At 36.1% G+C, this 25,650-nt stretch overlaps 1 protein-coding gene across 1 annotated transcript in view; it reads left to right on the top strand.

Annotated features, from left to right (window-relative positions):
- The window catches only part of LOC150101565 (protein jagged-1-like), a 246,161-nt gene that overhangs the window by 123,618 nt on the left and 96,893 nt on the right, over positions 1-25,650 (top strand). The window contains exons 5-6 of the mRNA XM_090400841.1: positions 23,276-23,409; positions 25,095-25,214. Of these exons, the coding sequence (XP_090256967.1) occupies positions 23,276-23,409; positions 25,095-25,214 (254 nt within the window). The remainder of the gene's footprint in view (positions 1-23,275; positions 23,410-25,094; positions 25,215-25,650) is intronic.

Here is a 25,650-nt window from a genome sequence, read left to right as displayed (position 1 = left end):
GCAAAAGATGGAAATAAACCTAAAGAACACCTACACTTGACAGCCACAATGCACTGTGCAGAGAGAATTAACCACCCTATCACAGTATTAATTGGCAAACGAATAATGGAAGTGATGGTAGAGAGAAGTAATTTAAATATGCTTGCATTTCTGAAAATTCATTAAGACAAATAAATTGTACGGAACAGTGCGTCCCCCCCCCCACCAAAAAATAGAGGTTAATACGAGATTTTTATGTAATGTCCTGCTTTTCGTCTTCTCTAATATTTTGTCTGCATATTTCTATATTGGAATGTAGTTCCAAACATCAAATAGAAATACAACTAAATTATGAAATCACTTCATTTCTTGCTGAATAATAAATTACTGTCTTCTAAACATTTTAACTAAAGAGGGCTCTCGAAGGAAGTGTCAAAATGATCGTAGGTACCTCCCGATGAAGCGAATGTCCCATTCATCAATTAATTTAATCAATCTTTCAAATGTGCAATATGGACATGAATAATTCCAGAAGAAAAAAAACTTAAGATGCAATATATAAAATATAATATTAAACAGAAGATTTAAAAAAAAAAAAAAAAAACAGCAAGCAAATGACTTTTCTCCTGCTCAAACGAGAATCGAGCTTCTGATCACTGAATAAAGCTGGGCCCAACTTCTGTTTTCTGTACTTCCACATTCAAGGACGGGTTGGTTCGGCTGTCCACCCGGAATTTCCCGGTGGGCAGACGTGCTAATAGGTCTAAATATCTGCCATGTGTTAAAAAATCATTTTTTTTTCTTTTTGTAAAAGAAAAAAATAATATAAAAGAATGGATTCGTAGGCTGTCTCAAGTAATTTCCCGAGCGTACTTTGTTCGCCAGTTCGCCACTGTCCATATTATTCATATCCAGACAGTATATCGTGGTATTATCAACACCTAAAGATGAGGCTGACCCCTTGGTAACAGTCTTCTCCTCCACTTTTGTATAGACGACCCAAAGAAAATCACCCCTCACTCTATCACGAACTCGTAACATTCCTTTTGATCATTTGCAAAAAAAAAAAAAAATAATAAATAAAATAAAATAAATTAGGAACTACTGAATAACCTACATAATAATAATTCTCCTGGTCCAGGTAGTATCTCTCTCTAACTGTACACTTGAAATGTGTGCTCCAAAATAAAACCCATCTTATATCGCCTATACAAGCTGTCATACTCGTCTGGTATCTGCACAGCATGGAAGCAAAGCCTATATCTTGCTTGTCACTAAAAAGAATAGAGCGATAGAGAGAGAGAGAGAGAGAGAGAGAGAGAAAACGTCAGTTATCAAACTATTACTCCATTGTCTTCATCTCAATCCTCTCGTAAAGAATGAAGAATGTCATTAAGAGACAAATTCCTCGCTACCTGGAGGCCGTCCAAATAATTAGTGATCACCAATAGGGATTTCGCCATTCATGTTCTACAGCAGATTTTATAGCCAGCCTTACCTACCACCTTTAGATACAATACACGAAAAAAATTAAAGAAAAATGCTGTTATCGCCGAGGCATCTGATCGGTTCCTGCCTTTTTTCTGGGGGAGGGGGTCCTGGTTTCAGGTCGTGTGGCTTGTTCTGCTTCAGAATACCATCACATTCTGGGTCTTTCAGTTCTTTTTCTGTTTATTTTATACAATATGCAATAATTTTGGTAGTCTGCTAATCTAGGGCTCTGACCTTAGTCCATATTTATTTTTATTGATATTAGAGATCTTCTTGAATTGGTGCGGGGAGAGGCACCATGGTGTATGATGTTTGCAGACGATGAGGTTTTGATTGAGCATACAAGAGAGAGGGCTAATTGAAGATTGGAAGAGGGGAGGAAGGCCTTGGAAGGTAACGGATTAAGATTGAGTAGGACAAAACAACATATGGAGTGCTGTTTTAGCGGACAAAGAAATTATGAAGAAAATACCTCAGTAATGATCGAAAACTATATTTTGGAGGGGAAAGAAAAGTTTAGCCATTTAGGCTCAATGTTACAGTGAGATGGTGAAATTGATGAAGAGGTGACTGGTAGAATTAGCATGGGATGGTTAAACAAGCCAGCACTGTTTTGTGTGACAATCGTGTCCCGATTCGTCTAAAGGGGAAGTTCTATAAGTCAGTTGTGAGGCCTGCCATGTTGTATGGATCAGAATATTAGGCTGTAAAGAAAATACATGAGCAAAGGATGAATGTGGTCGAAGTGAGAATGTAATGTGGATGTGTGGAATAATGAGGATAAAATTAGAAATGAATTTATCAGAGGTAGTTTGGGAGGGGTACCAATAGTTGAAAAATGGGAGAAAATAGGTTAAGATTGTTTGGACAGGTTGAACGGAACTCAGCAGCTGAAAGTGTAAATAGGACAATGAATCTGATGTAGATGGGAAGAGGCAGACCGAGAAAGACATGGAGAGAAGTAGTGAAAAGATTCATGGAAGAGTGGGGAGCAACTCTAGAAATGGCACAAGATAAGAAAGAATGGAAACAGGAAAAAAGTAGGGTAGTAGCGATCTGGCCATTTTATTATTCTCCAATTCCTCTTGGAAGTTAGGCCATAATTCACTAAGTTGGTTTAATGAAAACTAGTGAATGAAAATAGTCTAACAAGCGGTTGCCAGCTCCACAATCATTTGTCCATTACTCTTTATTTACTGCATTCAGAGCTGCTATATCGAATAGATTGCAGTCATGGTGTTCTCCTATTCACCACATACGAATGCTCGACACCCAGTGAAAACCTCGATCTATATTTCTAATATCCTAACACCTTTCATTCGTCAGCTAGTAGACAAAGCTCTTTTAGCCTTAACGTTTTTTGAAGAATATTATTCGAGTACTGACTTACCATGTATAGATTTCATATTATTTTATTTTATGTTTTGGCAATGTTTTGCACTTTCACAGATTACTATTTACGTTCAAACATAAATGCAATATTTATCCACTTGTCAACAATTTCTCATAGTTTTCCTTTGTTGTAGTACCATCTATCTCAACTGCTTTAACAGGCCTTTAAGACCCACAACCTTCCAAGCATGCTTGGATTTCGTAACCGAAATACGAGGATAGAATGGTCACTCCTATGCCTCAAGGTATTCTAGGCTGTATCCTTGTGTGTTCACGGAGTCGGTTTGCCTGCTTGCGGGATGAAAAACACCAGAAAAACTGGCGGAAAAACCCTACTGCCCGGGGCCAAGACCGGCTAACTTGTATATATATATATATATTTTCAAAATTCATTTTTACTCGGTTGGAATATTATAAAAAAGGTTTAATGACTATTACCGAGAGAAAAGATGACAAGATATATTTAAACAAGATACTACTAGTTTACTAGTTTCGTTACATGAACATCCTCAGGTATCAAAATCAAAGAAGTATATAAAAAATTACAGACTTAAAATTGTACCAACAGAACAAGTTCATTTTCAATTTCTGTTGAAATTGAAAATGAACTCCGTTTTCTTAAAAAAACTTTATTAATAATGGTTTCTCTCCAAAGAAAATTGACAAATTTCTTTCCCCCAGGCACTCAACTACTTCTGAAGATCCCTCTTCCCCAAGAGCCTTCATCTCCTTGCCTTACATCAGCTCTCTTTCACCAAAACTGGCAAAGATTCTCAAGAAATTCAACTTCAAAACGTGCTTCACTACGCTTCCAAAACTTCGTTCATTACTTAGCAAACATAAACAGAAACATCTTCCTACTCAGTTTCCAGGAGTATACAAGATTTTATGTGATTGCGGAAAGCCATACTATGGACAGACTGCTAAATCCATCCTTCTACGTTTGGATGAACACCGTAGAGATATCTCCTATAACAGGACTAGAGCTAGCGCTCTCTCTAGCCACGTTCTCTTTTCAGCTAACTCAGACGAAGGCCGCCAGCACATTGTAAACTGGACTCAAACTGCTAACATCCATGTGTGCTACGATGAACTCGAAAGAAAGATTGTTGAATCTAGGGAAATTTCTCTAGATTCCTCTCATATCAACAACAGCCTGAGTTACAATCTCTCTGACGCACACGTTGCTTCTGTTCAGTACTGGCGCACTCGCGACAGCGCGTAGTATTCGTTTGTTTGGAACTCATACTTGCATTTTTTTCAAACACGCTACTGTTTTTTATACTTGTTCTGTTAGTACAATTTTAAGTCTCTGTAATTTTTTATATACTTCTTTGATTTTGATACCTGAGGATGTTGATGTAACGAAACTAGTAAACTAGTAGTATCTTGTTTAAATATATCTTGTCATCTTTTCTCTCGGTAATAGTAATAATGACTATTACCGAGAGAAAAGATGGCAAGATATATTTAACAAGATACTACTAGTTTACTAGTTTCGTTACATGAACATCCTCAGGTATCACAATCAAAGAAGTATATAAAAAATTACAGAGACTTAAAATTGTATTAACAGAACAAGTGAAAAACAGTAGCATGTTTGATAAATTGCAAGTATGAGTTCCATACAAACGAATACATATACATATATATATATATATATACATATACATATATATACATATACATATATATACATATACATATATATATATATATACATATATATATATATACATATATATATACAGATATATATATATATATATATATGTATATGTATATATATGTATATGTATATATATGTATATGTATATGTATATATATATATATATATATATATATATATATATATATATATATATATATATATATATATATATATATATATATATATACATATACATATATATACATATACATATATATACATATACATATATATATATATACATATATATATATATATACATATATATATATATACATATATATATATATACATATATATATATATACATATATATATATATATATGACAGAATGATCATTGACTCGGTTAACATACATAGTTTTATGAAAAAAATTGATATATATATATCAATAAAAAAAATCTATATATATATATATATATATATATATATATATATATATATAATTATGATGCACGCAGCTGCTTAACAATAGAACTTCAACACGGACTGTAACTACAGTTCAAAACTAATTGAATTTTATAATAGTCGTTTGTATAGTGATACGATGTTTCTCATAATGTTTATTTGTTTTCTATGTTCCCACGCCTGAAGTCGAACAATCCGATGAAACATGTTGCGTTTTGAATAAATTTAATTGTTATTCTAGTCTCGGTTATAGTCAGTATATATAAATATGAACATATCCCAATACCGAGTTAATACTACAAATTGCTATATATATATATATATATATATATATATATATATATATATATATATATATATATATATATATATATATATATATATATATATATATATATATATGGAAAAGCTTTAATGACTGTTACCGAGAGATAAAAAGATGACAAGATATATTTAAAAAGATACTACTAGTTTACTAGTTTCGTTGAATAGAACAACATCCTCAGGTATCACAATCAAAGAAGTATATAAAAAATTACAGAGACTTAAAATTGTAATAACAGAACAAGCATAAAAAACAGTAGTTTGAAATTTGTTTGAAAAACAAATGCGAGTATGAGTTCCAAACAAACGTATACTACGCGCTGTCGCGAGTGCGCCAGTACTGAACAGAAGCAACGTGTGCGTCAGAGACTTGTGACTTAAACTGGTGTGATGGAGATCCAAGCCCTTGGCTTTTACTCCCTTTGTCTTGTATGTGTGTCTCTTGAGGGAGGGGGCGAGTAGTTATTGAGCAAGTGCTCGCCCTATTCGGGCTGTATGGTTTGTGGTTAGCTTTGGAATAGCAGGATTGTTTTGGGGCGTTTGTGTTTCATTTTATCCTGTTCATTATAATCTGTCGCTGTCCTTATTAGTTGGTTTGGGTGGGTGGCTGCTTGTGTGAAGTAATTTGTGGCTGTTTGTTGGAGGTATTTGAGAATTGTCGGTATATTTGCTTCTCGATGGAGTTGTGTGTTTCGTATGAACCATGGGGCGTCAAATGACATTCTTAAACATTTGTTTTGTATTGTTTGGAGTTTTTTGATGTTGTAAGGTGCTGTGTGACTCCACGCGGGTGATCCGTATGTTATTATGGGTCTTATGATTGATTTGTAGATGAGTAGTTTGTTGTCTATGCTTAAGCAGCTGCGTCTGTTGGTTAGTGGGTATGTTTGGGCTATGACTGTGTTTGCTTTGGCGCATGTGTGTGTAATGTGGGTATTGAAGTGTAGTTTTTTGTCAAGTTGTATTCCTAGGTATTTCGTTGTTGTTACCCATGGGATTATTTTGTTGAATATGTGTACTGCGTTGTGGGGGGATTTTTTCCTCCTTGTGAACAGTATTGCTGCGCTTTTATCTCCGTTTACGTCGACCCTCCAGTTTTTGAACCAGAGTTCGAGTTCATTTGCTGCGGTTTGAAGTCGTTTTGTTATCAGTTTTGGGCATAGTGATCTGGTTAAAATGGCTGTGTCATCTGCGTAGTAGGCAGAAATCGTTGTTTTGTTCTGTGGGATATCAGCCATGTAGATGGCAAATAGTAGGGGGGAAAGTAGTGATCCTTGTGGAACTCCAGCTGTGACTTTGCGTTCAGTGGATATTATTCCTTGTATTTTCACTCGGAATTTTCTGTTTTTTAAGTATGAGCTGATCAGGAGGACTAGGTGTATTGGTACTTTTGCTGTTATTAGTTTATGTAGGAGACCGATGTGCCATACTTTGTCGAAAGCTTTGGCTATGTCGAGGAAAATGGCACCGGTTTGTTGTTTCCAATTGAAACCGTGTGTGATGTATTCTGTGATTCTTTGTACCTGTTGTACCGTGTTGTGCTGTGGTCTGAACCCGAATTGTTCGTCTGGGATGATGTTGTTTTTGGTGGCTGTTTCTTGTAGTCTGGTCAGGATTACTTTTTCGGATATTTTTCCGAGACAGGAGAGGAGACTGATGGGTCGGTAATTTTGTGGGAATTTCGGGTCTTTTCCTGTTTTGGGGATCAGGATTATGTCTGCAGTCTTCCAACGGTTTGGAAAATAGCTAAGCCTGAGCATCGCGTTTGTGATGGCAACTATGTGCATGAGTGCTTTGTGTGGTAGGTGTTTGATTAATTTGTTCGTGATTTTGTCTGGACCCGGCGCTTTTTTATTTTTAAGGTGTTTAATTATTTCGCGTATTTCTTTTGGGGATGTTGGGCGGATATTCGGTTGCTGGTTGTGGTGCCTTAGTACATGTCTTGTCTGTCGGTGTATTTTTGTGATAAATGTTAGGTCTACGTTCTTGTAGTTGGGGCTGAATTGTAGTTCTAGGCTGTCCGCGAAAGCTTCCGCTTTTTCGTCATCGCGGTAGACCGTGCCGTGTTCCCCATGAATTGGTGGTACATAGCTTGACGTGTTGCGAAGGCTTTTGAGGAGTTTCCATAGTGCTTGGTCGTTTGGTTGTATAGAACGGAGTGTGTTTTCCCAGTGTTGGTTGCGGAAATCTCTGATTGCATAGCGGACTAGTTGAGTAACTTTGTTGAGTTCTTGCCGGTCTTGTGGCGCTAGTGTTTTGTGATATTGTCTGCGTATTTTATTTTTGTGTCGAATGAGTTTTCTGATGTCTTCTGGGAGTTGGTTTGGTTTCGTGTTGGATGTAATCGAGGTTACTGCTGCTAGGCTTAGCGTTATTTGTTTTTCTAGGTTGGAGACTGCAGTTTCGATATCTTGTTTCGTGGAGATGATAGGTATGGGTCCTATGGTGTCCTTGATTTTTGTGGGTAGTTGTGTCCAGTTTGTGGTGGTAGGGTTTGTAGTTGTTTCTTCGGGTGTAGCGCCCAGCTGGAGTAGGACTGGGTTATGATCTGAGCTTAGATCGTTTATTGTTATTAGCTGGTATTGATGGTTCACGTTTCTCATGATAACTATGTCTAGTACGTCTGGTCGCCCTAACGTGCCGTAGTGTGTGGGTTCGATCGGTCCTGCGACTACAATGTTCCTGTTAGCGATGAAATTGTGTAGGATTTTGCCGTTTTTGTTTGCAATCCTGCTATTCCATGCTGGGTGTTTAGCGTTTAAGTCACCAGCCATTATTATGGTTTCATTATTGTCTAGTAGCTGTGACAGGTCTGTGGTAGATATGTGTTTGTTTGGAGAGTTGTATGTGGCATAAATTTTGAGGCTGTTTGTGTTGGCTAGGTGAACTTGTAGTCCTGTGACTTCTAGGGTTGTGAGCTGGGGGGGTTTTATTTCGTTAAATCTAAGTTGTTTCCTGATGAAGATAGCTGTTCCTCCACCTCTGGCTGTTGTTCTGTCGGTTCTGAATAGGTGGTAGTTTATTAGTTTTGGGTTGTCTGATGGGCGTAGGTGAGTTTCGTTTATTAGTATTATGTCTGTGTCTATGCTTTGTATGAATTCTCTTAGTTCGTGCATTTTGTTGAGTATGCCGTTTGCATTCCAATATATTATCTGTAGTGAATTGTTGGTGTTGGTTGTGTTATTCATGAGTGAGGGTAGAGAAGATTACTTGTGCGTTTTTCATGAAGTGTTTTGTTGATTCTTGGGTGGGATTTGTCTTACTGAATGCCAGTAACATTTCGCCTAGGGCGGCTGTTATTTTGGCTGAGTTGGGTGGTTGGTTGTGGGTGGTGGGTTCTTGGTTTGTTCTTACTATGTCAGCATATGTTGCGTTTACTCGGGTAGTTGTGGGGGTTGCTGGTTTTGATGTGGGTGGCGTGTGTTTGTTTGTGTCTGTTGTGGAACTTGGGTCTCTTGTTTTCCGTGTTGTCACTTCATTGGTTGGGTGTTTAGGGCATCCCTTATAGTTTGCAGGGTGCGGGCCGTCGCAGTTTGCACATTTTGCTGGAGTTGTACGGGGTTTAGTACAGGAAGCTGTGGGGTGTTTGGCTCCACACTTCAGGCATCTGAACTCTGCCTTGCATCGGCTCTGGGCGTGTCCGTACTTTTGGCATCGGTGGCACTGTCCGGTTGATGCCCTCCTTCGAAGTGGTTCCATTTTGATGATGAGGTCGCACACTGTTCTTATATTGTATATTTCATGTTTGTCTTTATCTATCTCGATTAGTATTAGCGGCATCGGGGTTTTGTCTCCTCTATGCATTCTCGAGACTTTTATGGGTGCAAAGCCCTGTCTTGTGAGGTCTGCTTTTACTTCTTCTGTTGTTATTGATTCGACTACTCCCCTTATTACAACTTTCAAGTTTTTCTCGCTTTTTAATGCGAATGTGTGGTAAGGGATCAGTGAGTCGTCTAGTTTTTTAGTGAGGTTTCTGAAATCTGTTACTGTTTCGGGTTGTATTCGTATTCCCTCCGCTGTATTTCTTGCTGTAGAGAACTTGATCTGGCTGTGTTTCATGATATTTGCTGTCTCCGTCCATTTTTCCTTCGATCGGAGGATAACTGGAGGAATGCGTTCTTTTTTTGTGTTGGTTGATGCGTCCATTGGTGTTTCCTGTTCTCCTGTGTCCGTGACCTTTCGTCGTTTGTTTCTGTTGATTACTTCGAAGTCTTCCGTCTTGTCTTCTGAGTTTGAGTAGTGTTCTTGTGGGGTGGGTTCTGGTTGTTCAGTTTCTAAGTCAGTGGGGCCATGAGGTTCTTCGTCGTTTGGTGCTGATTGTATGAGTGTTACAGTGCCCGGATATCTGGTTTCCAGTTCTGAACCTATCTTTCTGAAGAGTGTTATTAATTGTTCATAGCTAAAGTTTGTTAACGTTAGTTCCTCCATTTGGATCTGCCGGTATACTATTGTGAGTTGGTAGTGGATGGGTAATAGTAAATAGAAAATTTACTTACGGTGTCCGGATTCTCTTCCATGCACCTTCTTTAGCTGCTTCGTACAGACGATCCTAATCCACTTGTAGATGCGAGTTAATTCACACACTCTGTATACTATATATCCTATTTGACTATCGATCATCCAAATTTTTCAATGCTTCAATACACTTTAAACTTCCGACCTTGAACTGCTAAACTCCCTTGAACTGCTAAACTGCTGTGTTAAAGACACTCAGTCTCAGCGATCACCTTGAACTGCTGCGTGAAGTTCACAATAACCTTTTCATCGATCATATAACCTTTTCATTCATAGTCCTCCTTGATCACCCTTGAACTGCTGCGTGAAGTTCACAATAATCTTTTCCTCCTTTACCACGGCCAGACATCTTTTATGGTACAATAGTAAACTCAAGATCGTGCGTCAGAGAGATTGTAATATGTATATATATACTTGGGGGGCTACGCCCCCCCCTGGCGTAGAAGTGGTGAAAAGATTCATGGAAGAGTGTGGAGCAACTGAAGAAATGGCACAAGATAGGAACGAACGGAAACAGGAAAAAAGTAGGGTAGTAACGATCTGGTAATCGTTACTACCCTACCCCCCCGTGTTCTTTCGGACTGGTAGGCCGGTTCTCCTTGAATTCTGATGACTCGAATGAGGACTCGACACTCAGGATAGCCCCTGAGTTTCAAAAACGTTTCAAAAAACGTGATATACAAACGTGACATAAAAAGGCTTATCATTTTATATATATAAAGTAGATATATATATATAAAGTAGATATATATATGATAATATCAACGGAAAAATCAAAAACCATGGCCTTTAAAGGACAAGATCCAGCAAGAACTAAAATAGTAATAGATAACAAGATCTTAGAACAGGTGAATTCATTTAACTACCTAGGATGTATGATCACATATGAAAATAAAAAAGATATAAACGTAAAAATTGCAAAATATTTAAAAATAACAGGTGTAATTAACTCTATATTTAAACCAAACCTAGTTCAAAAACAAACCAGGCTAAAAGTATACAATACATTAGCCTTACCGGTCTTAATGCATGGAAGCGAAATCTGGACAATAAAACAAAAAGACAAAGATTAACAACAGCAGAAATGAAGTTTATGAGAAAAACTGCAAAGTATACCCTATTTGATCACAAAAGAAACGAAGATATCATGAAAGAATTAAACCAAGAACCAGTAATAGAAAAAATTAAAAAATATAAACATAAATGGATGGAACACGTTCAAAGAACGAAAACAGGAAGATTACCATATATATATATACAGGGTGTTCGGGATAAATTTGACAGTTTCGTAAGGAAAAAGAAAATCTTCTTTGTATCTATTAAATTTAATGAATTGACAAAAAAACATTACAGGCAGAGTTAATTACAATACTATCAACAAGATTTACTCAAAATAACCACCATTAGCATCGATCACAGCTTCAATTCTGCTTCGGAACCTCGAACAAGCTGATGCTACAGTCTCCCTGGGAAGGGCCGCAAAAACTGTTTTAATTTTATCCATTAACTGGGCTTTTGTATTACTGGAAGTGCGATTGGTGTCTTTTTCAACTGCGCCCCATACAAAATAATCCATGGGGTTAAGGTCTGGGGAGTTTGGAGGCCAAACATTTGGACTGGTGAAGTCGTAGAAATTTTCAGACAACCATTTTTGACTTTTCCCAGAGGTGTGGCAAGGGGCCGAATCCTGCTGCCATACATACGGCCTACCATTGGCTACCCTTGTTATCCAGGGCTTGACTACAGTTAGCAACTCCACGAACAAAGCCCGAATTCCAATGCCAGGGTTCTTCAACACCTGTTCCTGCAGATTTGCGAGGAATTCTGCTGTACGAACGCAATCAGATCGTCTGCTAGGGATCTTTCTTCTTGCTACATCCTCGTAGTCACCATTGCAAGTCTCTAGTTCATGCCTGATTGTTTTTACTGTATTCAGGGAGCATTGGGCAGCAGTCGTAATATCCTTATTTTGATGGCGGGCACGAATCATCATGATACAAGTTATTCTCTTCCATGATTCAGGTGGGTTCCAGCTATCCATCCTTTCTGACATCTTGTATGTGAATGAAGAAGGGTCCAAACTTTTAAATGAAGAGAAGTGTGTGTTAATACATGTAACTTACGGAAAAATATAATTAATTATAAATATGTCAAATTTATCCCGAACACCCTGTATATATATATATATGGATTCTTATTAAGAATAGCTATCATTATTATTATTTAATACGTGGTGCTTCCAAGGACTCATTGCGGAACGAGCTTGTTGATGTTTACTTGCTAATATTTCACTTTACAAAAATAAATAAATAAATAATAAAAATAAATTATAATAATTACCACTTTGTTGCCTTGATCCGGAGTTGGAACAAAATTCCACTATTCAAATCTGGTCTTACTTTTAACACATTCATCAAATAGCATATACTTTTCGTTTTTATATTTTTTTCCACCTTGACTGTTCGGTGAACTGCAGTATGGTCAAGTTTACATTCTACTGCCAACAAAACTCGAAGTGTGTGGATTCTGTTAAGAATTTTTTTTTTTTTTTGCGAGAAATTACCTTACTAGCTTGTAGCAATAAATGCTTATAACTTACTACTATTTGTTTCTTTCAGGTAAAAATGATAATAATATTAATATAGAAAATAAAGTACATAAATTAGAACAGAATGAAATTATTAGCACACTAAGAAAAATGAGATAGCAGACGTACTACAACTATTTTGCATATTCTCGTCAACACGTATTTATTTGTATGTTGTTTACACTTCGTAATAATTGTTTATGCAGTATTTCACACTGAATTTTATTTTATAATTCCTTTGAATAAAATATAATTTTTTCTATTATCCTTTTCTATACCGTTCTTAAAAATTTTAATCCTTGTTGTTAGACTTATATCCAAAATAGGTTCCTTTTTTATATTAAACTGAATTCAAGTTCGAAATTTAAAATTCATCTAAATTGCAAGTAAAATATCTGAAATATATTATAGGAATTTTACAAGGTTAAATAAATATGACATAAAATATGAATAAGTGCTAGTCATAACTATATCATAAATTTGAATTATAACATAACTGCTTATACACATAATTCCAAACTGTATAAGTTAACGCAGCAATTTTACTTTGCATAGTCTATTGAATATGCATTCTTCAGTTGTTCATACACCTCGAATGCGTAATGCTGTTTTCTTCCACTAAACTCCCTTTGTGATTCTGGGAAATAACATACATTTAGTGTCGTAACTAGATTTTAAGCCACCTCCACAATATGCTGTCTGGTAACTATTTTGAGACCTTGAGAATTCTTGGATGATAGATTTTTTTTTTTTTTTTTTTTTTGACTTAAGATTTTTAAGGCACTTGGTAACAGACAACAATTTGTCATCTAAAACTTATTCCACGAAACCCATAAATGTATTACTTTCCCTCATAGTCCGAAATGTGAAATATATATATATAAACTCGCTTTTTCTCAAGAGAGAGCTTGATTTCAAAACGCCATAAAAAACTCTCAACAGAATCTACCTGAATCAATTCAGGAACGGTAAAAAATGCTGGTCTTCCTCTCTTCTCCTCATCAGATGAATACAACCCAATATTCTAAACACATAGAAATGACGATTATACAATATTCTTATTCTCAAAAAAAAAAATAATAATAATACTAAAAATAAAAAAAATAAGATAAATAAAATCTTGAGCATCATCGCTCAGAATCTTGTATAATCCATCTTGTTGTATCTTTGTTTCTCCCTTCGCTCTTCAACTATATTCATTATTGCTTCTCAGAGGTTACGTAGTGATCCACATGAATCATCCGATTGTGTTACAGAATAGAACTAAGTAGAACTGGAACTGTTTACTGAGGCAGAAAGTTAGAAAGAAAAAAGAAAAAAAAAACGATAAGCACCATTGATTAGATCACGAGAGCGTGTTAGACATAAGTACAGAGAGACACTGACCAAATCCAGACTACGATTCCCGTGAGAAAATGGAGTTTGTCACTCGCTTTTCAGAATAAGCAAAAAGAAAAGAATGGGACTATTGCGGTATCCACCACCCTCTTCCCCTTCTTATTAAATAAGAAGTAAACAATGACATTAAAAATTAGGAAATTTGCACTTGCCAACATTTGCAATATACAGTATATTAATACAGTGCAGCGTTTAATTAATAGACAGTGTTTCTGCATTTTTCTTTGTATAACATGCTATATAAACGGCAAAATGATATTTAAAGAAAACGAAATTAGTACTTTTTGAGGCAGGATAATGAGATGCGATCTATGCTTTATATATTTATTTTATTTTACGATATTAACAATTTAGTATTCACACTGCACGATTAGTGTATGATTAGTGCATTGAACATGGAAATACAACTTTAAACGCATTTTACCATTCCCTTAAAATAGGGTGCCCATAAATAAGGTACATCAAATGTCGAAAAAGAAAGTTGGGTGGGGAATTTGGATTTCCCCAGAAAATGTTTTAAAAAATTTCAGTGACTAAAATGCACTATTTTGAGTATAAAAATCGTTAATGCAAATTAAATCAAAATTATATTTAAAAGGTACCATTTTTCACCTGTTATGATATTTTGGCAATTTTGTAGCAACTGTTGGCCGACCTGGTTAGCGTACTTGCTCTCCACCCAAATAGGCTGAGGGTTCGAATTCTGCCGTGGGCATGATGTTTGGGGCCAATTAAAGGACCTCAAAATAATGGACTCAGATCAATATTTCCTCATGTGGAAACAATACTGAAAGTTTTTCTAACTTGCCAGCGATGAACGTTCATTTTTTTCTTTAAAAAAATATTTACGAATGTCTTTGCTTCAGGATAAAATGTCAAATTGATCACTATTATTCATTAAAAATGATGTGAATAATTTGAATTATGATAATATTATTGATACATTTGCGAAAGAGACTCTGGGAAAAACATTTGTAGTATCTTTACTTAGCGCTAGTTTAACATTTGATATGTATCTGTACATTACGTAAGTTTTTTTTTTTTTTTTTTGTATATATTGATTGTTTTTATTTGTCTTTATTCAATTGTAAGGGGCACGGGAGCACTCGAGTGCCTCGGGTCGCGAAAAATGTAAGTACGACCTTGCAGAGGCGTAGAAATGCTGTGGTGTTGAGGCATTGCCAAGAGCGATAATACTATAACGGTCATTGACAGGATATTTTAACAATTACAACTGTTAAAATATTTCGATAATTATCGAAATTGTCACGTTTGAAAAAAGGCGCGAATTTGTCAGTGGTGCTAGTAGCCTATCTACGATACTGTCAGAATCCTAAAATTTCACAAATTCGCTGAATTGATCCTTAACCCTCACAGTGTGCATGATTTTATTTATATCGAACACCTATTTCATAAGAACATATAATCAAAAATTTTACTTATAGTCCTTAAGACCATCAAATGCTTTTCTGAATGAATCGCTACGTTGACCACGTGACTGGGCATAGAAAAGCTGGCGCATGCACACAGGGAGTGGGGTGAAAAAGCATGTTTTTCAGCTCGTGTTTAGATAAAGCAATCGATGTACAGTATTTCAAAGCGTAGTATTAAGTTTATCAGAGGATGCGATTCTTTCTTCAATTGTGAAAGTACCACGAAGTGATCACCTGAATTTGGCCAGCCGCTTGAAGGCAAATAGAGGAAAGGATATCCGCGGAACTACAAGGCCGGTGATTATGAAAAGCTTAGGTAATATATTATTATTATTATTATTTTGGGCGACTCCAGGGAGTCCTAAGACTCATCGAGGGAGGCCCTAAACATCATGTCCACACAACTATGCGATTACATTCTCACAGTATCTATCATACCTTGTCTTGAACTCGTTCACCTTCATAGCACCCACAACAGACTCTGGCAGCTTATTCCACTCATTTACCACTCTAAAAGTAAAGAACCCACCTCTAACACCCCTGCTAACCACACTCTTGCCCAGCTTCCATAGGTGTCCCCTAGTTCTCCCACCACCAGTCCTGATCTCAAAAATATCCTCTGAATTAATCCTATAGAATCCCTTTAGCAATTTGAATGTCTCAATCATATCTCCCCTTTTCTGCCTATCAACTAGTTTCTGCAACCCACAAATCTTCAACCTGTTCTCATATGGTTCATTCCATAGACATGCTATCATCTTAGTCACTCACCTCTGGATCCTCTCCACTTCCTCCCTATCAAGAAGGAACTGAGATGACCAAATCTGGGCACAGTAGTCGAGATGAGGTCTTATCAAGGCTCAGTACAGAGGTACAATAACTTGCTTATCTCTGCTCGTCAAGGTATTTTTCAACAACCAAGTGAGTTGATGAGCTGATTTAGCTACTTTTGCAATGTGCCCCCTAAACTTCATCTCCCTATCCACCAACACTTCCAAGTCCCTGGCCTCATCATTCTCCTGGAGTACAGTTCCACCGATGTGTTATACTGCTACTAATCTTTTCACCTCAAAATGCATAACCTTACATTTCGTCACATTACATTGACATCCATTTCCCTTAGCCCAGAACTCCAATCTATCCAAGTCATCCTGCAAGATTTTGACATCTTTTGCATTCACTATCGCCCTACCCAACTTTGCATCATCAGTGAACAAATGAACTGTTCCACTTAGATCCTTCCCTATATCGTTAATGAACAGATTAAACAGCAGTGGTCCAAGAACAGAACCCTGCAGCACACCACTATTCACAGGCCGTCTTTTGGACTCTACTCCTGAATAAACTACTCTTTGATATCTCTCCATCAACCACTCACCTATCCATCTCACCAACCCTATATCCATTCCCATATGTTGTAGTTTACGGATTAGAATTCCATGTGGTATCCTGTCAAACGCCTTTGCCAGGTCGAGCAGTATCACTGTAAACCCATTATCCTTATCCAGTTCAGCCGTCGCCTTGTTATAAAACTTGAGCAAGTTACTGAAGCATGATCTACCCTTCACAAAGCCATGCTGTCCCTTGTACAGTATCTCATTTTCATCAATCCATTCCTGTATTTTTCCCTTGACTGCTTTCTCTAAGACCTTGAAGTTAATTTTTTAATTTAATATGTTAGAGCTGGAACATGAAAAGAGAAGTTAAGTGGAAGGAGATAAATTCTGTCATGGGCATTGATCGAGAGATTTCCAATAGCAGAATGTCTGAATGTATGCTAAAGATCAAAAGGCTAAATAAGTGTAAAATGTGTGAATGACGATATTAAGCATTCAGTTCTGGAAAAAGAAGAAGGCATTATGGAGGCAGTACAAGATGAAAGTTAATAATCAGCTGCACAAGTACAAAGAGCAGACCAGGACTCAGTTGGGAAAAACAGCAAAATGCCAAGAAAAGCAAATGAAAAGATTAAGCCTAGAGAGAGATATATAGTTCTTCCAATGTATGACCAATAGAAGAAAGAAGTATTATGGGAGAATGATGTTAATGGATGAAAATGCTGCAGAGAATTTGGTAATCAGTGAGTAGTAGTTTAGATGTCATAAATATGGCATCATGAGAAGCTAGAGTGCAGGGGGGGGGTATATGGCAGAGAAGGAACTGATAACAAATGGAGGTATATGAGGAATCTTGTAAACCTGATGTTAATAAGGTTTCAACGGCATATCACTTATGTCTTATGTGAATGTTCAGTGAATTAAGTGCAGCCTTAGCAAGCCTGTTTAACAAGCATCTTGCAACAGGAAGAGTTCCAAAGGAGGTGAAAGAGAGTAAAATTGTTCCACATCACAAAACTTTTGATAAGACTGAGTTTACAGATTATAGACACATATCTGTGTGTCTGGAGTTGGAGAGGCTGGCGATGACTAGGATCCAGAATTAGATTGAGAGTAGAGTATTCTCTGTAATGGTCAGCATGGGTGTGTTGAAGAAAATAATGATTCAGCAAACTACTTATGTAATATGCAAGCATCAGCAAATTGTGCAGGGAGGAGCATTATCTCAACAGAAGCAAGTGAATAGTGGTGTGCTGCAACAGTGTTTTGGGATTATTGTTTTGCTTGTATGTTAATGATATTGGAAGGACAGGCTTAACTGGAGATATGCAACTGATTGCATGATGATGCAAAGTCAGGAGGAACTATGAGGAGTAGAGCAGAAGTCGTTACCTTAGAGGAGAATGTGGTTAGACTATGTGAGTAGGCAAGTGGAGCTACCAGTTAAAGTTTCAAAGTGTAAGATTTTGAAATTTGGTAAGCCAGAATAGTATTCAGAGTATACAATTAATGGGTAAATTAAAAAAAAAAAAAAACTTGGAGGTGACTGGACAGGGAGTTGAAGGTTAGAGAGCATGTTGCAGAGGTAGCCAAAACAGCACATCAGATTACATGGTTATGGAAGAACACATTAACAAGCAGAGATAGAGAAGTTATTGTCCCCCTCTATAAAGCATTTAATAATGCCACATCTGGTCTACTGCACTCAGATTTAGATATAGATTTTGTGGGAATGAAGTAGTGGAGAGGATCTGGAAGCAAGTGACAAAAATTGTGGCAGGTATATGGAATGCTTCCTGTGAGAATAGATTGAAAGTCTGCAGGCTTCAAAAATGGCTGATCAGTGCAAAAAAGAAGACGTGATTGGAGCACATAAATTATTAAAGGGTTTTATAGGATTGACACTGAAGACTTTTTTTCAGTATATGGCAGAAAAGAAATATCAAGGTGTCACCCATGGAAATTGTGTAAGCTTGCAGTTTGCAAGAATGTTAGGACTAGACTTTTTGATGGAATAGGTTCCCAGAAATGGTTGTGAGTGCTTTGTCAGTGAATGAGTTTAAGGAGAGGTATAATAGGTTTTGTGTGAATAATGGAGCTCCTGCACTGAGTCTTCTGACCCCATGGAGATACCTGTATAATAATAATAACTTATACATTAATATTTGATTTGGGTGCTAATGGTGGGGAGATGACAGAAGGGAGCATATCTAATTGTGTTCTTTTAGAGATACTTGTGCTATATGGTTTCTTCAGTTGCACAATAACACAAGGGAAGGAATGAATAATATTTATTTGAAGACAATATATTTTGGCCTGAAAATTACAAACCATCATCAGTGACAAATAGCAGTTTAATACAAAGTAGAATGGAAATGGATTGATTTGAAATAGTGAGACATATGATACTAATAATACATCTCCTTAGTTATATCTGTGTTGTTCATGTATAACATTCATGAACAACATACATGTTGTTCGTGTATGCCATTCATGTATAACATCATGTAGCTCACTATTTCAAATCAATCTATTGTTTGTATTCATTTTAGTAAAATTATGGAGACTACAACCATGTTAGGAATAATTATTTTAATTTCCCAACATTTTGACCTTCATAATAAGGTCATCATCTAGAGTATACACATATGTACAAAGATAAGCTACGTTACATTTCTAACAGTAAGCCAAAGTGACAATGATTTGATCAATCGTTACTCCACTGGCCTGACCTCTAGTGAAAAAAAAAAAAACTACATCAACACTGTATTCTATTTATAACATCATCAGAAAACAAATTCATATAGATAGTTTTAATACAACAAAGTAGTGGCCTATAGGACTGTAAGCAATCCTCCTGGATTGCTTACAGTCCTAATTATAATTAACTCTTAGACCAAAAGGTTAAGTGGGTAGAATATGTGTCATCCATATTCTTGGGATTTTTAGACCACCATTATTGTTAAGATTATTATTATTAAACAAGACCTCATGGAGTCAAAGACTCATCTGGGAGGTCCTTTTATCACACACATCTCATCTCATGATTAGGGTGGTTGATAAGAATTTCACAGACCTTAAATTTACACTGATGTTTTGGTGTGATGTAAACAACAGGTGCCTTTCCAGTCAATTCTATGTAGAGTAGTGTTTCTCAACCTTTTTTGGATCATGCTCCACCTCAATGTCTCAAAGATTTTGATGCCCCTCCTCTAGCATAATAGTCAGCCAAATTCTGAAAAAGTATAATATAAATATGTACATTTACATTTTCTAATTGCCCCCCTGTGGAGCATACACCCCATGTTGAGAAACACTGATGTAGAGTATTTGGGGCATGATCAGAAAGGCCAGATTTACTATAGTTATTAGCCATTTAATATGGCATTTATGTTCTTTTTTTCTGATAGGAATTGTGCGTCCTGTTTCACCTATATAGGGCAAATTATGGATGTAGTGAATACGGTATACTCCAGGATTTGGCTAGCGGAGGAAGTGGATCCTTTGATGAGTTGAATAAGTTTTTAAATTTTGCAGGAGGTTGTAGTCTCCATAATTTTACTAATATGAATGCTGATCACTGAGTAGCACTAAAAGAAAGGAGTGATTCTTTGCATTCTACTTTTGTATTAAACTACCATTTGCCACTGATGATGGCTTGTAATTTTCAGGTCAAAGTATTTCACCTTTGAATACATATTCACACCTTTCCTTGTTTTATCATCTGAATTGAAGAAAAGATGTAATAGTGAGGTTACTGAGTGGCGAATTTTGAAAAGTCTATCACTCAAGTTTTATCTGATGGCAGGAACAGATATGAGAATTAGGTTAATACATCAGAGGTGCTTAGGATATTGCAGAACCTCATTGCAAATACTGACGTGGGTTTGAATGGGATATCAGCTCATGTATTACAAGAATGTGCAAATGAATTGTCAATATCTCTTACTAAACTGTTTAACTTAAGTCTCAGCTCTGGTAAGGTCCCAAGGGAATGAAAGGAGGACAAAATAGTTCTTTTTATGAAGGAGTCTCAAAGACTGCAATAGAAAATTATAAACCAATCACTACATGGGAGTGGTGGCAAAAGCATTCAAAAAGTTGATCAAAGACTGAATTCAGGAATGGGTGAATAAGAATATGATATTCTATGGGGAGTAGGAAGGCCAGCATGGCTTTGCTAAAGGTCAGTTTTGCCTTAGCAATTTATTAACTTTTTATAATAGATTGACATCTGAGTTGAATAAAGGGAATTGTATATATGATCATACTGCTGGATTTTGCAAAGGCATTTGAACAACATACCTCATTGAATACCGTGGGATAGATGTGAAACTGGTGATATGGATATGAGAATACCTGATGAACAGATACTTGAAAGTAGTGAATTGAGGAGTAGAGTCCAGGAAAAAGCAGGTGACTAGTGGTTGTTGCAAGGCTCTGTGCTTGGACCATTATTGTTTAATTTGCTGCTGATGCAAAGTTGGATAGGCTAATAGTTTAATCAAAGCCATGTAGAAAGCTTGCAGGATTATTTAAATAGGCTGTCAGCATGAGCAAAAGATAATAGGTGTCAGTTTAATGTGAAGAAATGTAGGGTTATGCATATGGGATTAAAAGATTACAAACTGTGTACCACATTGATGATGGTGTACTCTTGGAAATTGATGAAGTTTAGAAACTTGGGGATGGTCAGTGGCGCACTCAGGATTTAATCTTGGAGGGGGCTGAGCACTCAAGATTTAATCTTTGGGGGGGGGGACAAATCTGACTGAGCATCTGCAGTGATCGCCAATACATGATACCCATGATCTCCTCTGGCCCAGCTCGGGCAAACGAAGTAGCACCACCCGAGCACTACTTCATTCACAGCGGCCAGGATTCCAGACTGCTATTGGGTATTCCCACCTTATGTGACCACTAATTCATAAGTAGCATAGAAATAGAAGACATAACACAACACAACATAAATTTTTTTTTTAAAAAAATGAATTTTAATTAGGGAAAGATTTTTAGAAATTTTTCTGGTGTTTTTTTCCTTTTCTTTTGGAGGGGATCAGGGCCCCTTGGCCTGCTCCCTGGGTGCACCGATGACCTTGGTAGATAGTTGAATACCTTAGCAATATGCCCTCTGGTCTGAAGCCCAGGAGGCATATTGCTAAGGTATTCAAGGTAGCTTATAAAGTGGGTATCATTCCTCTTTATAAGGCAATGATACATCCACATCAGGATTTCTGCGCTCAGGTCTGATCAGAAAATGGTGGCAAAAATTCAGAGGTGAGTGACTAACTTGGTGAGTCATCTGTGGAATATCCCCTGTGATGATAGATAGGGCTTGTGAGTTGCGAAAGTTGCTTGATAGGCAAAAAAGATTAGATATGACAGAAACATTTAAGTTATTAAATTTATAGGATTAATGCAGGAGAAATATTTCAGCAATTGGCTACAGGCAACAGAACAAGAGGTCATCCTTGGACATTGAGTAAGAATGTGGTTAACAAGGATGTGAGAACTATGTTTTTTGGGTGGAGAGTAGTGAATAAGTGAAATACATTACCAAAGTCAGTTGTGAGTGCTTTGTCTGGCAAGGAGTTCAAGGAGAGGTGTAACAGATGTTGTGTGGATAGTGTCAGTCATCTGCAGTGAGTCTCCGGACTCCACAGAGGTGTTTGTATAATAATAATATTGATTATACAGAATCTGGTTTAAAGGGAGACATTCAGTTGTTTGCAAATGATATACAGCTGGAGAGAGTTATGGAAACTGTTATGTATGATTCTTGGAGCATTTAGATATTACTTTGCTGTGAGCAAAAGAGTGGGACTACTTCTTCAAAAGTACCACTTTTAAAGCCTGAGGCGGCTCTTAAAAAGCTTCATGTTTGGTCTGTAGAGTAGAGAAACTAGATTATCTTATTTTTAGCCTGCACACATTATCAAATGCACAATAGGGTTATTACCTTTTTTTGCATGGAATATTATATAAAAAAACTAGAATAAGGCTTTCCACTTGTTAGATGTTAATTTATGGTGTAAAAAAATTTCAAATAGGCAAATGGGGAAAAAATGTTTTTGAACTAAATCTTTGATGCACATAGCATGCCAAAATATTGGCTTTTTTCCCCCCTTCTGTTTTTCAGCTGTCAGAACAATTGCTTTACAGAACTCCTGTATGTTTCTTCTGCTGCTTGTCACTCTTATTACCCACCAGTTGAAAGTAAAAGTACACATTTTTGAGCTGTAAATTGCAATTAAATGCAGAATATTTATAAGCAGCAATGAACATCATATCATTAAAACTGTACGGCTCACCTGTTTCATTCTGGATGATTTGTTATGAAAACAAATCACATTTGTTCAAAACTAGTAAACAAAATACAAACTATTATTGTATTCTGTAAAGAACTTTACTTTGTGTACTTCTTCTAATGAAAAAGTTTAAGAGACTAGAGATGTGCTAAGGGTATACTTCACCCAGTCAGCAACCCTTCAGGGCTAATCCTGACACATTCTTATATCCATGTAAAGATTATCCTTTGTGCATCTCTGTGAGTGACAGTCACATTATGCTTTGCTCACACATACAGATATTAGAAACCAGATCGTTTATCTCCTCTTTTTAATTTTGACATTTAATTAAATTAAAAGTTTCAATTACAGAAATGTCAGTTATTTAGAAATCAAACTTTACTTTTTTTAGATGTCGACCAGGTTGGAAATCAGAGTTGTGTGATCAGTGTATGCCATATCCTGGTTGTAAACATGGTTATTGTAATGGATCCCCTTGGCAGTGTATATGTGATATAAACTGGGGTGGCATTTTGTGTGATCAAGGTAAGGTAGTGTGTATACTTTCTGTTGTATATTTTGTATTATAGTATCCTCTCCCCATCCCCCATTTATATTGCTGCATGGTGCATTTACCATCTAGCTTAGGCAAAATTCTACTAGCAAATGCATGAAGCTGCATCTGTGTTATTTCAAATACATCAAAGTTCCTAAAAGGCAAAAGGAAACAATTGATTCCTTTAGGGGAAGAACACAGTAGTATACATGTAGAAAGTATTTTTAACTTGGGTATAGTTATGTTAAAGATACCAAGCAATTTTAAACCTGGTTTTACTCCATTTTTTCCAAGTAAGCAAACAGACAAACTTGACATTGTCTGTTTACTTACTTGGAAAAAATGGAGTAAAACCAGGTTTAAAATTGCTTGGTATCTTTAACAGTAGAATACACTTCTTTTTTCTTTTCTACTATTTTTATTTCTATTTTTTTTGCATGTTTTATACTTAAAACATGCACAGTACTATAGTGGTTTAAAAATAGTTGTGAGAAAGAAAAAAAAATTATGTTCAAATTACTTTGTCACAGTTGGTTTTAATTCTTTGTGTGAAAATTAATCATGCATGAAAAATTAGTTGACATGTTCTTTATTCTTATAAGAGTTCTTTATTTTATATTATAAGAGCCTCTTATAGCTCAGGTGGTAAAAGTAACACCCTTTGGTTTGGAAGTATTAGGTTCAAATGTCTAGGATGTGACGAACATTTATGAGAGCTTATCAACCAAAGGCGAATTAATCAGTCTCATGAAAGCGGCAAAGTTTTTCATTCCACAAAGTAGCAAGCTGGTCAGAAGAACACACACACACAATTTACATCCAGCAGACAATGCAGACAGAAGTTATCACCCTATCTTAAGCAGTAAGAAGGTTTCAAAGAAGCCAGATTACTTGCCCATGACATTCCATTGAGTGTAATGTGAAACAGATGATTAGATTTATTTTGTTTATTAATTTTTGCATAGTTTAAAAGTGCACACCAAATATGAACTGCATTATCTTGCTTTTCACGATGCACATTTAGAAGAGAACTTAGCACATATGGCTCAGTCCCTTTGTTGGTTCCATCATCACTTTTAGTGTTGCTCTGTGACCTTTAGTTGCGCAACAACAATACTATTAGGGTTGTGCCAGCAAAACTAAAAGTGATAAAATGGCAAAGAGACTGAGTATACATTCTAGGATCTTTTTTAAATGTACACCCTAAAAAGCAGAATGTGCAGTCTGAATTTTGTTACTTCTTCATACTGTTGTTATTATGAATAAATGTCGTTTTTCCTTTTAAGCCAGTATATTTCGTTTTCTCTATCTTGTTTTTGTAAATCATTTGTTACAATTTTTTTTTATAAAGATATGAAATATTTATTGCAAAGAGGGGTGGGGGGAAGATAATTTTAAAATGCTAGTCTGCATGTAGCCTGTTAATTTGTGTTGCAAATATTAAAATATTATCATCTGTAACTATCTTTCTTTATTTTCATAATATTTTGTTAATTCATTATTATATTTTTCTTCTTCTTGTTGTATATGTCATTTGGTCAAGTTTTTATTTAATTTATAATGCTCAAATTATATGAATTCTAAATAATGATTCATTCAGCAAATATTACCTATGTTGTTGTGAAAATGCATTATTTTCACCTCACCAAACAGATATTTTATATTTGATATATAGATCTGAATTACTGTGGTACTCATGAGCCATGTCAAAATGGTGGAACATGTGAAAATACTGCTCCAGATGAATATATGTGTCGATGTCCTGATGGATTCTCTGGTGTAAACTGTGAAGTTGGTAAGTTTTATGTTTTGAAGAATAAAATGCATTTTTATATTTGAATAAACTAATTGGTCACATTTCAATTGAATAAGTCCTTTAGAATATAATTATGTTAATTTAAAAAGATTAGCATGAAATAAATGCAGTTCTATAGAGACCTTACCTTAAAAACTTTTAAAAGAATTATAGGGTTGGCACTTAGTTGTAAAATATGTACTGGCCTGAGAAGTGTCTAAATATATATGGATATTTCATTCAGAAAAGGTTACATGCTGAACTACAAAGCAGGAAATTTTGACCAGCTGAGGAGTATATCAGGTTCTAGCTCATGGTATCACTTGCTAGATGGAGAGGACATTGATTGTTCAGTGAATGCATTTAAAAATAGTTACATTATGCAATATCAGAATGCGTGTCTCTAGAGGTTGAAGAATAACAAATCAGGAGTGAA

The sequence above is a fragment of the Typopeltis vanoorti genome, chromosome 11, assembly GCF_054136105.1.
Source record: "Typopeltis vanoorti isolate ZY-2024b chromosome 11, IOZ_Tvanoo_1.0, whole genome shotgun sequence".
Classification (NCBI taxonomy): Eukaryota; Metazoa; Arthropoda; class Arachnida; order Uropygi; family Thelyphonidae; genus Typopeltis; species Typopeltis vanoorti.
Note: the sequence above shows the minus strand (reverse complement) of the source record. Positions and strands in the feature narration are given on the sequence as shown.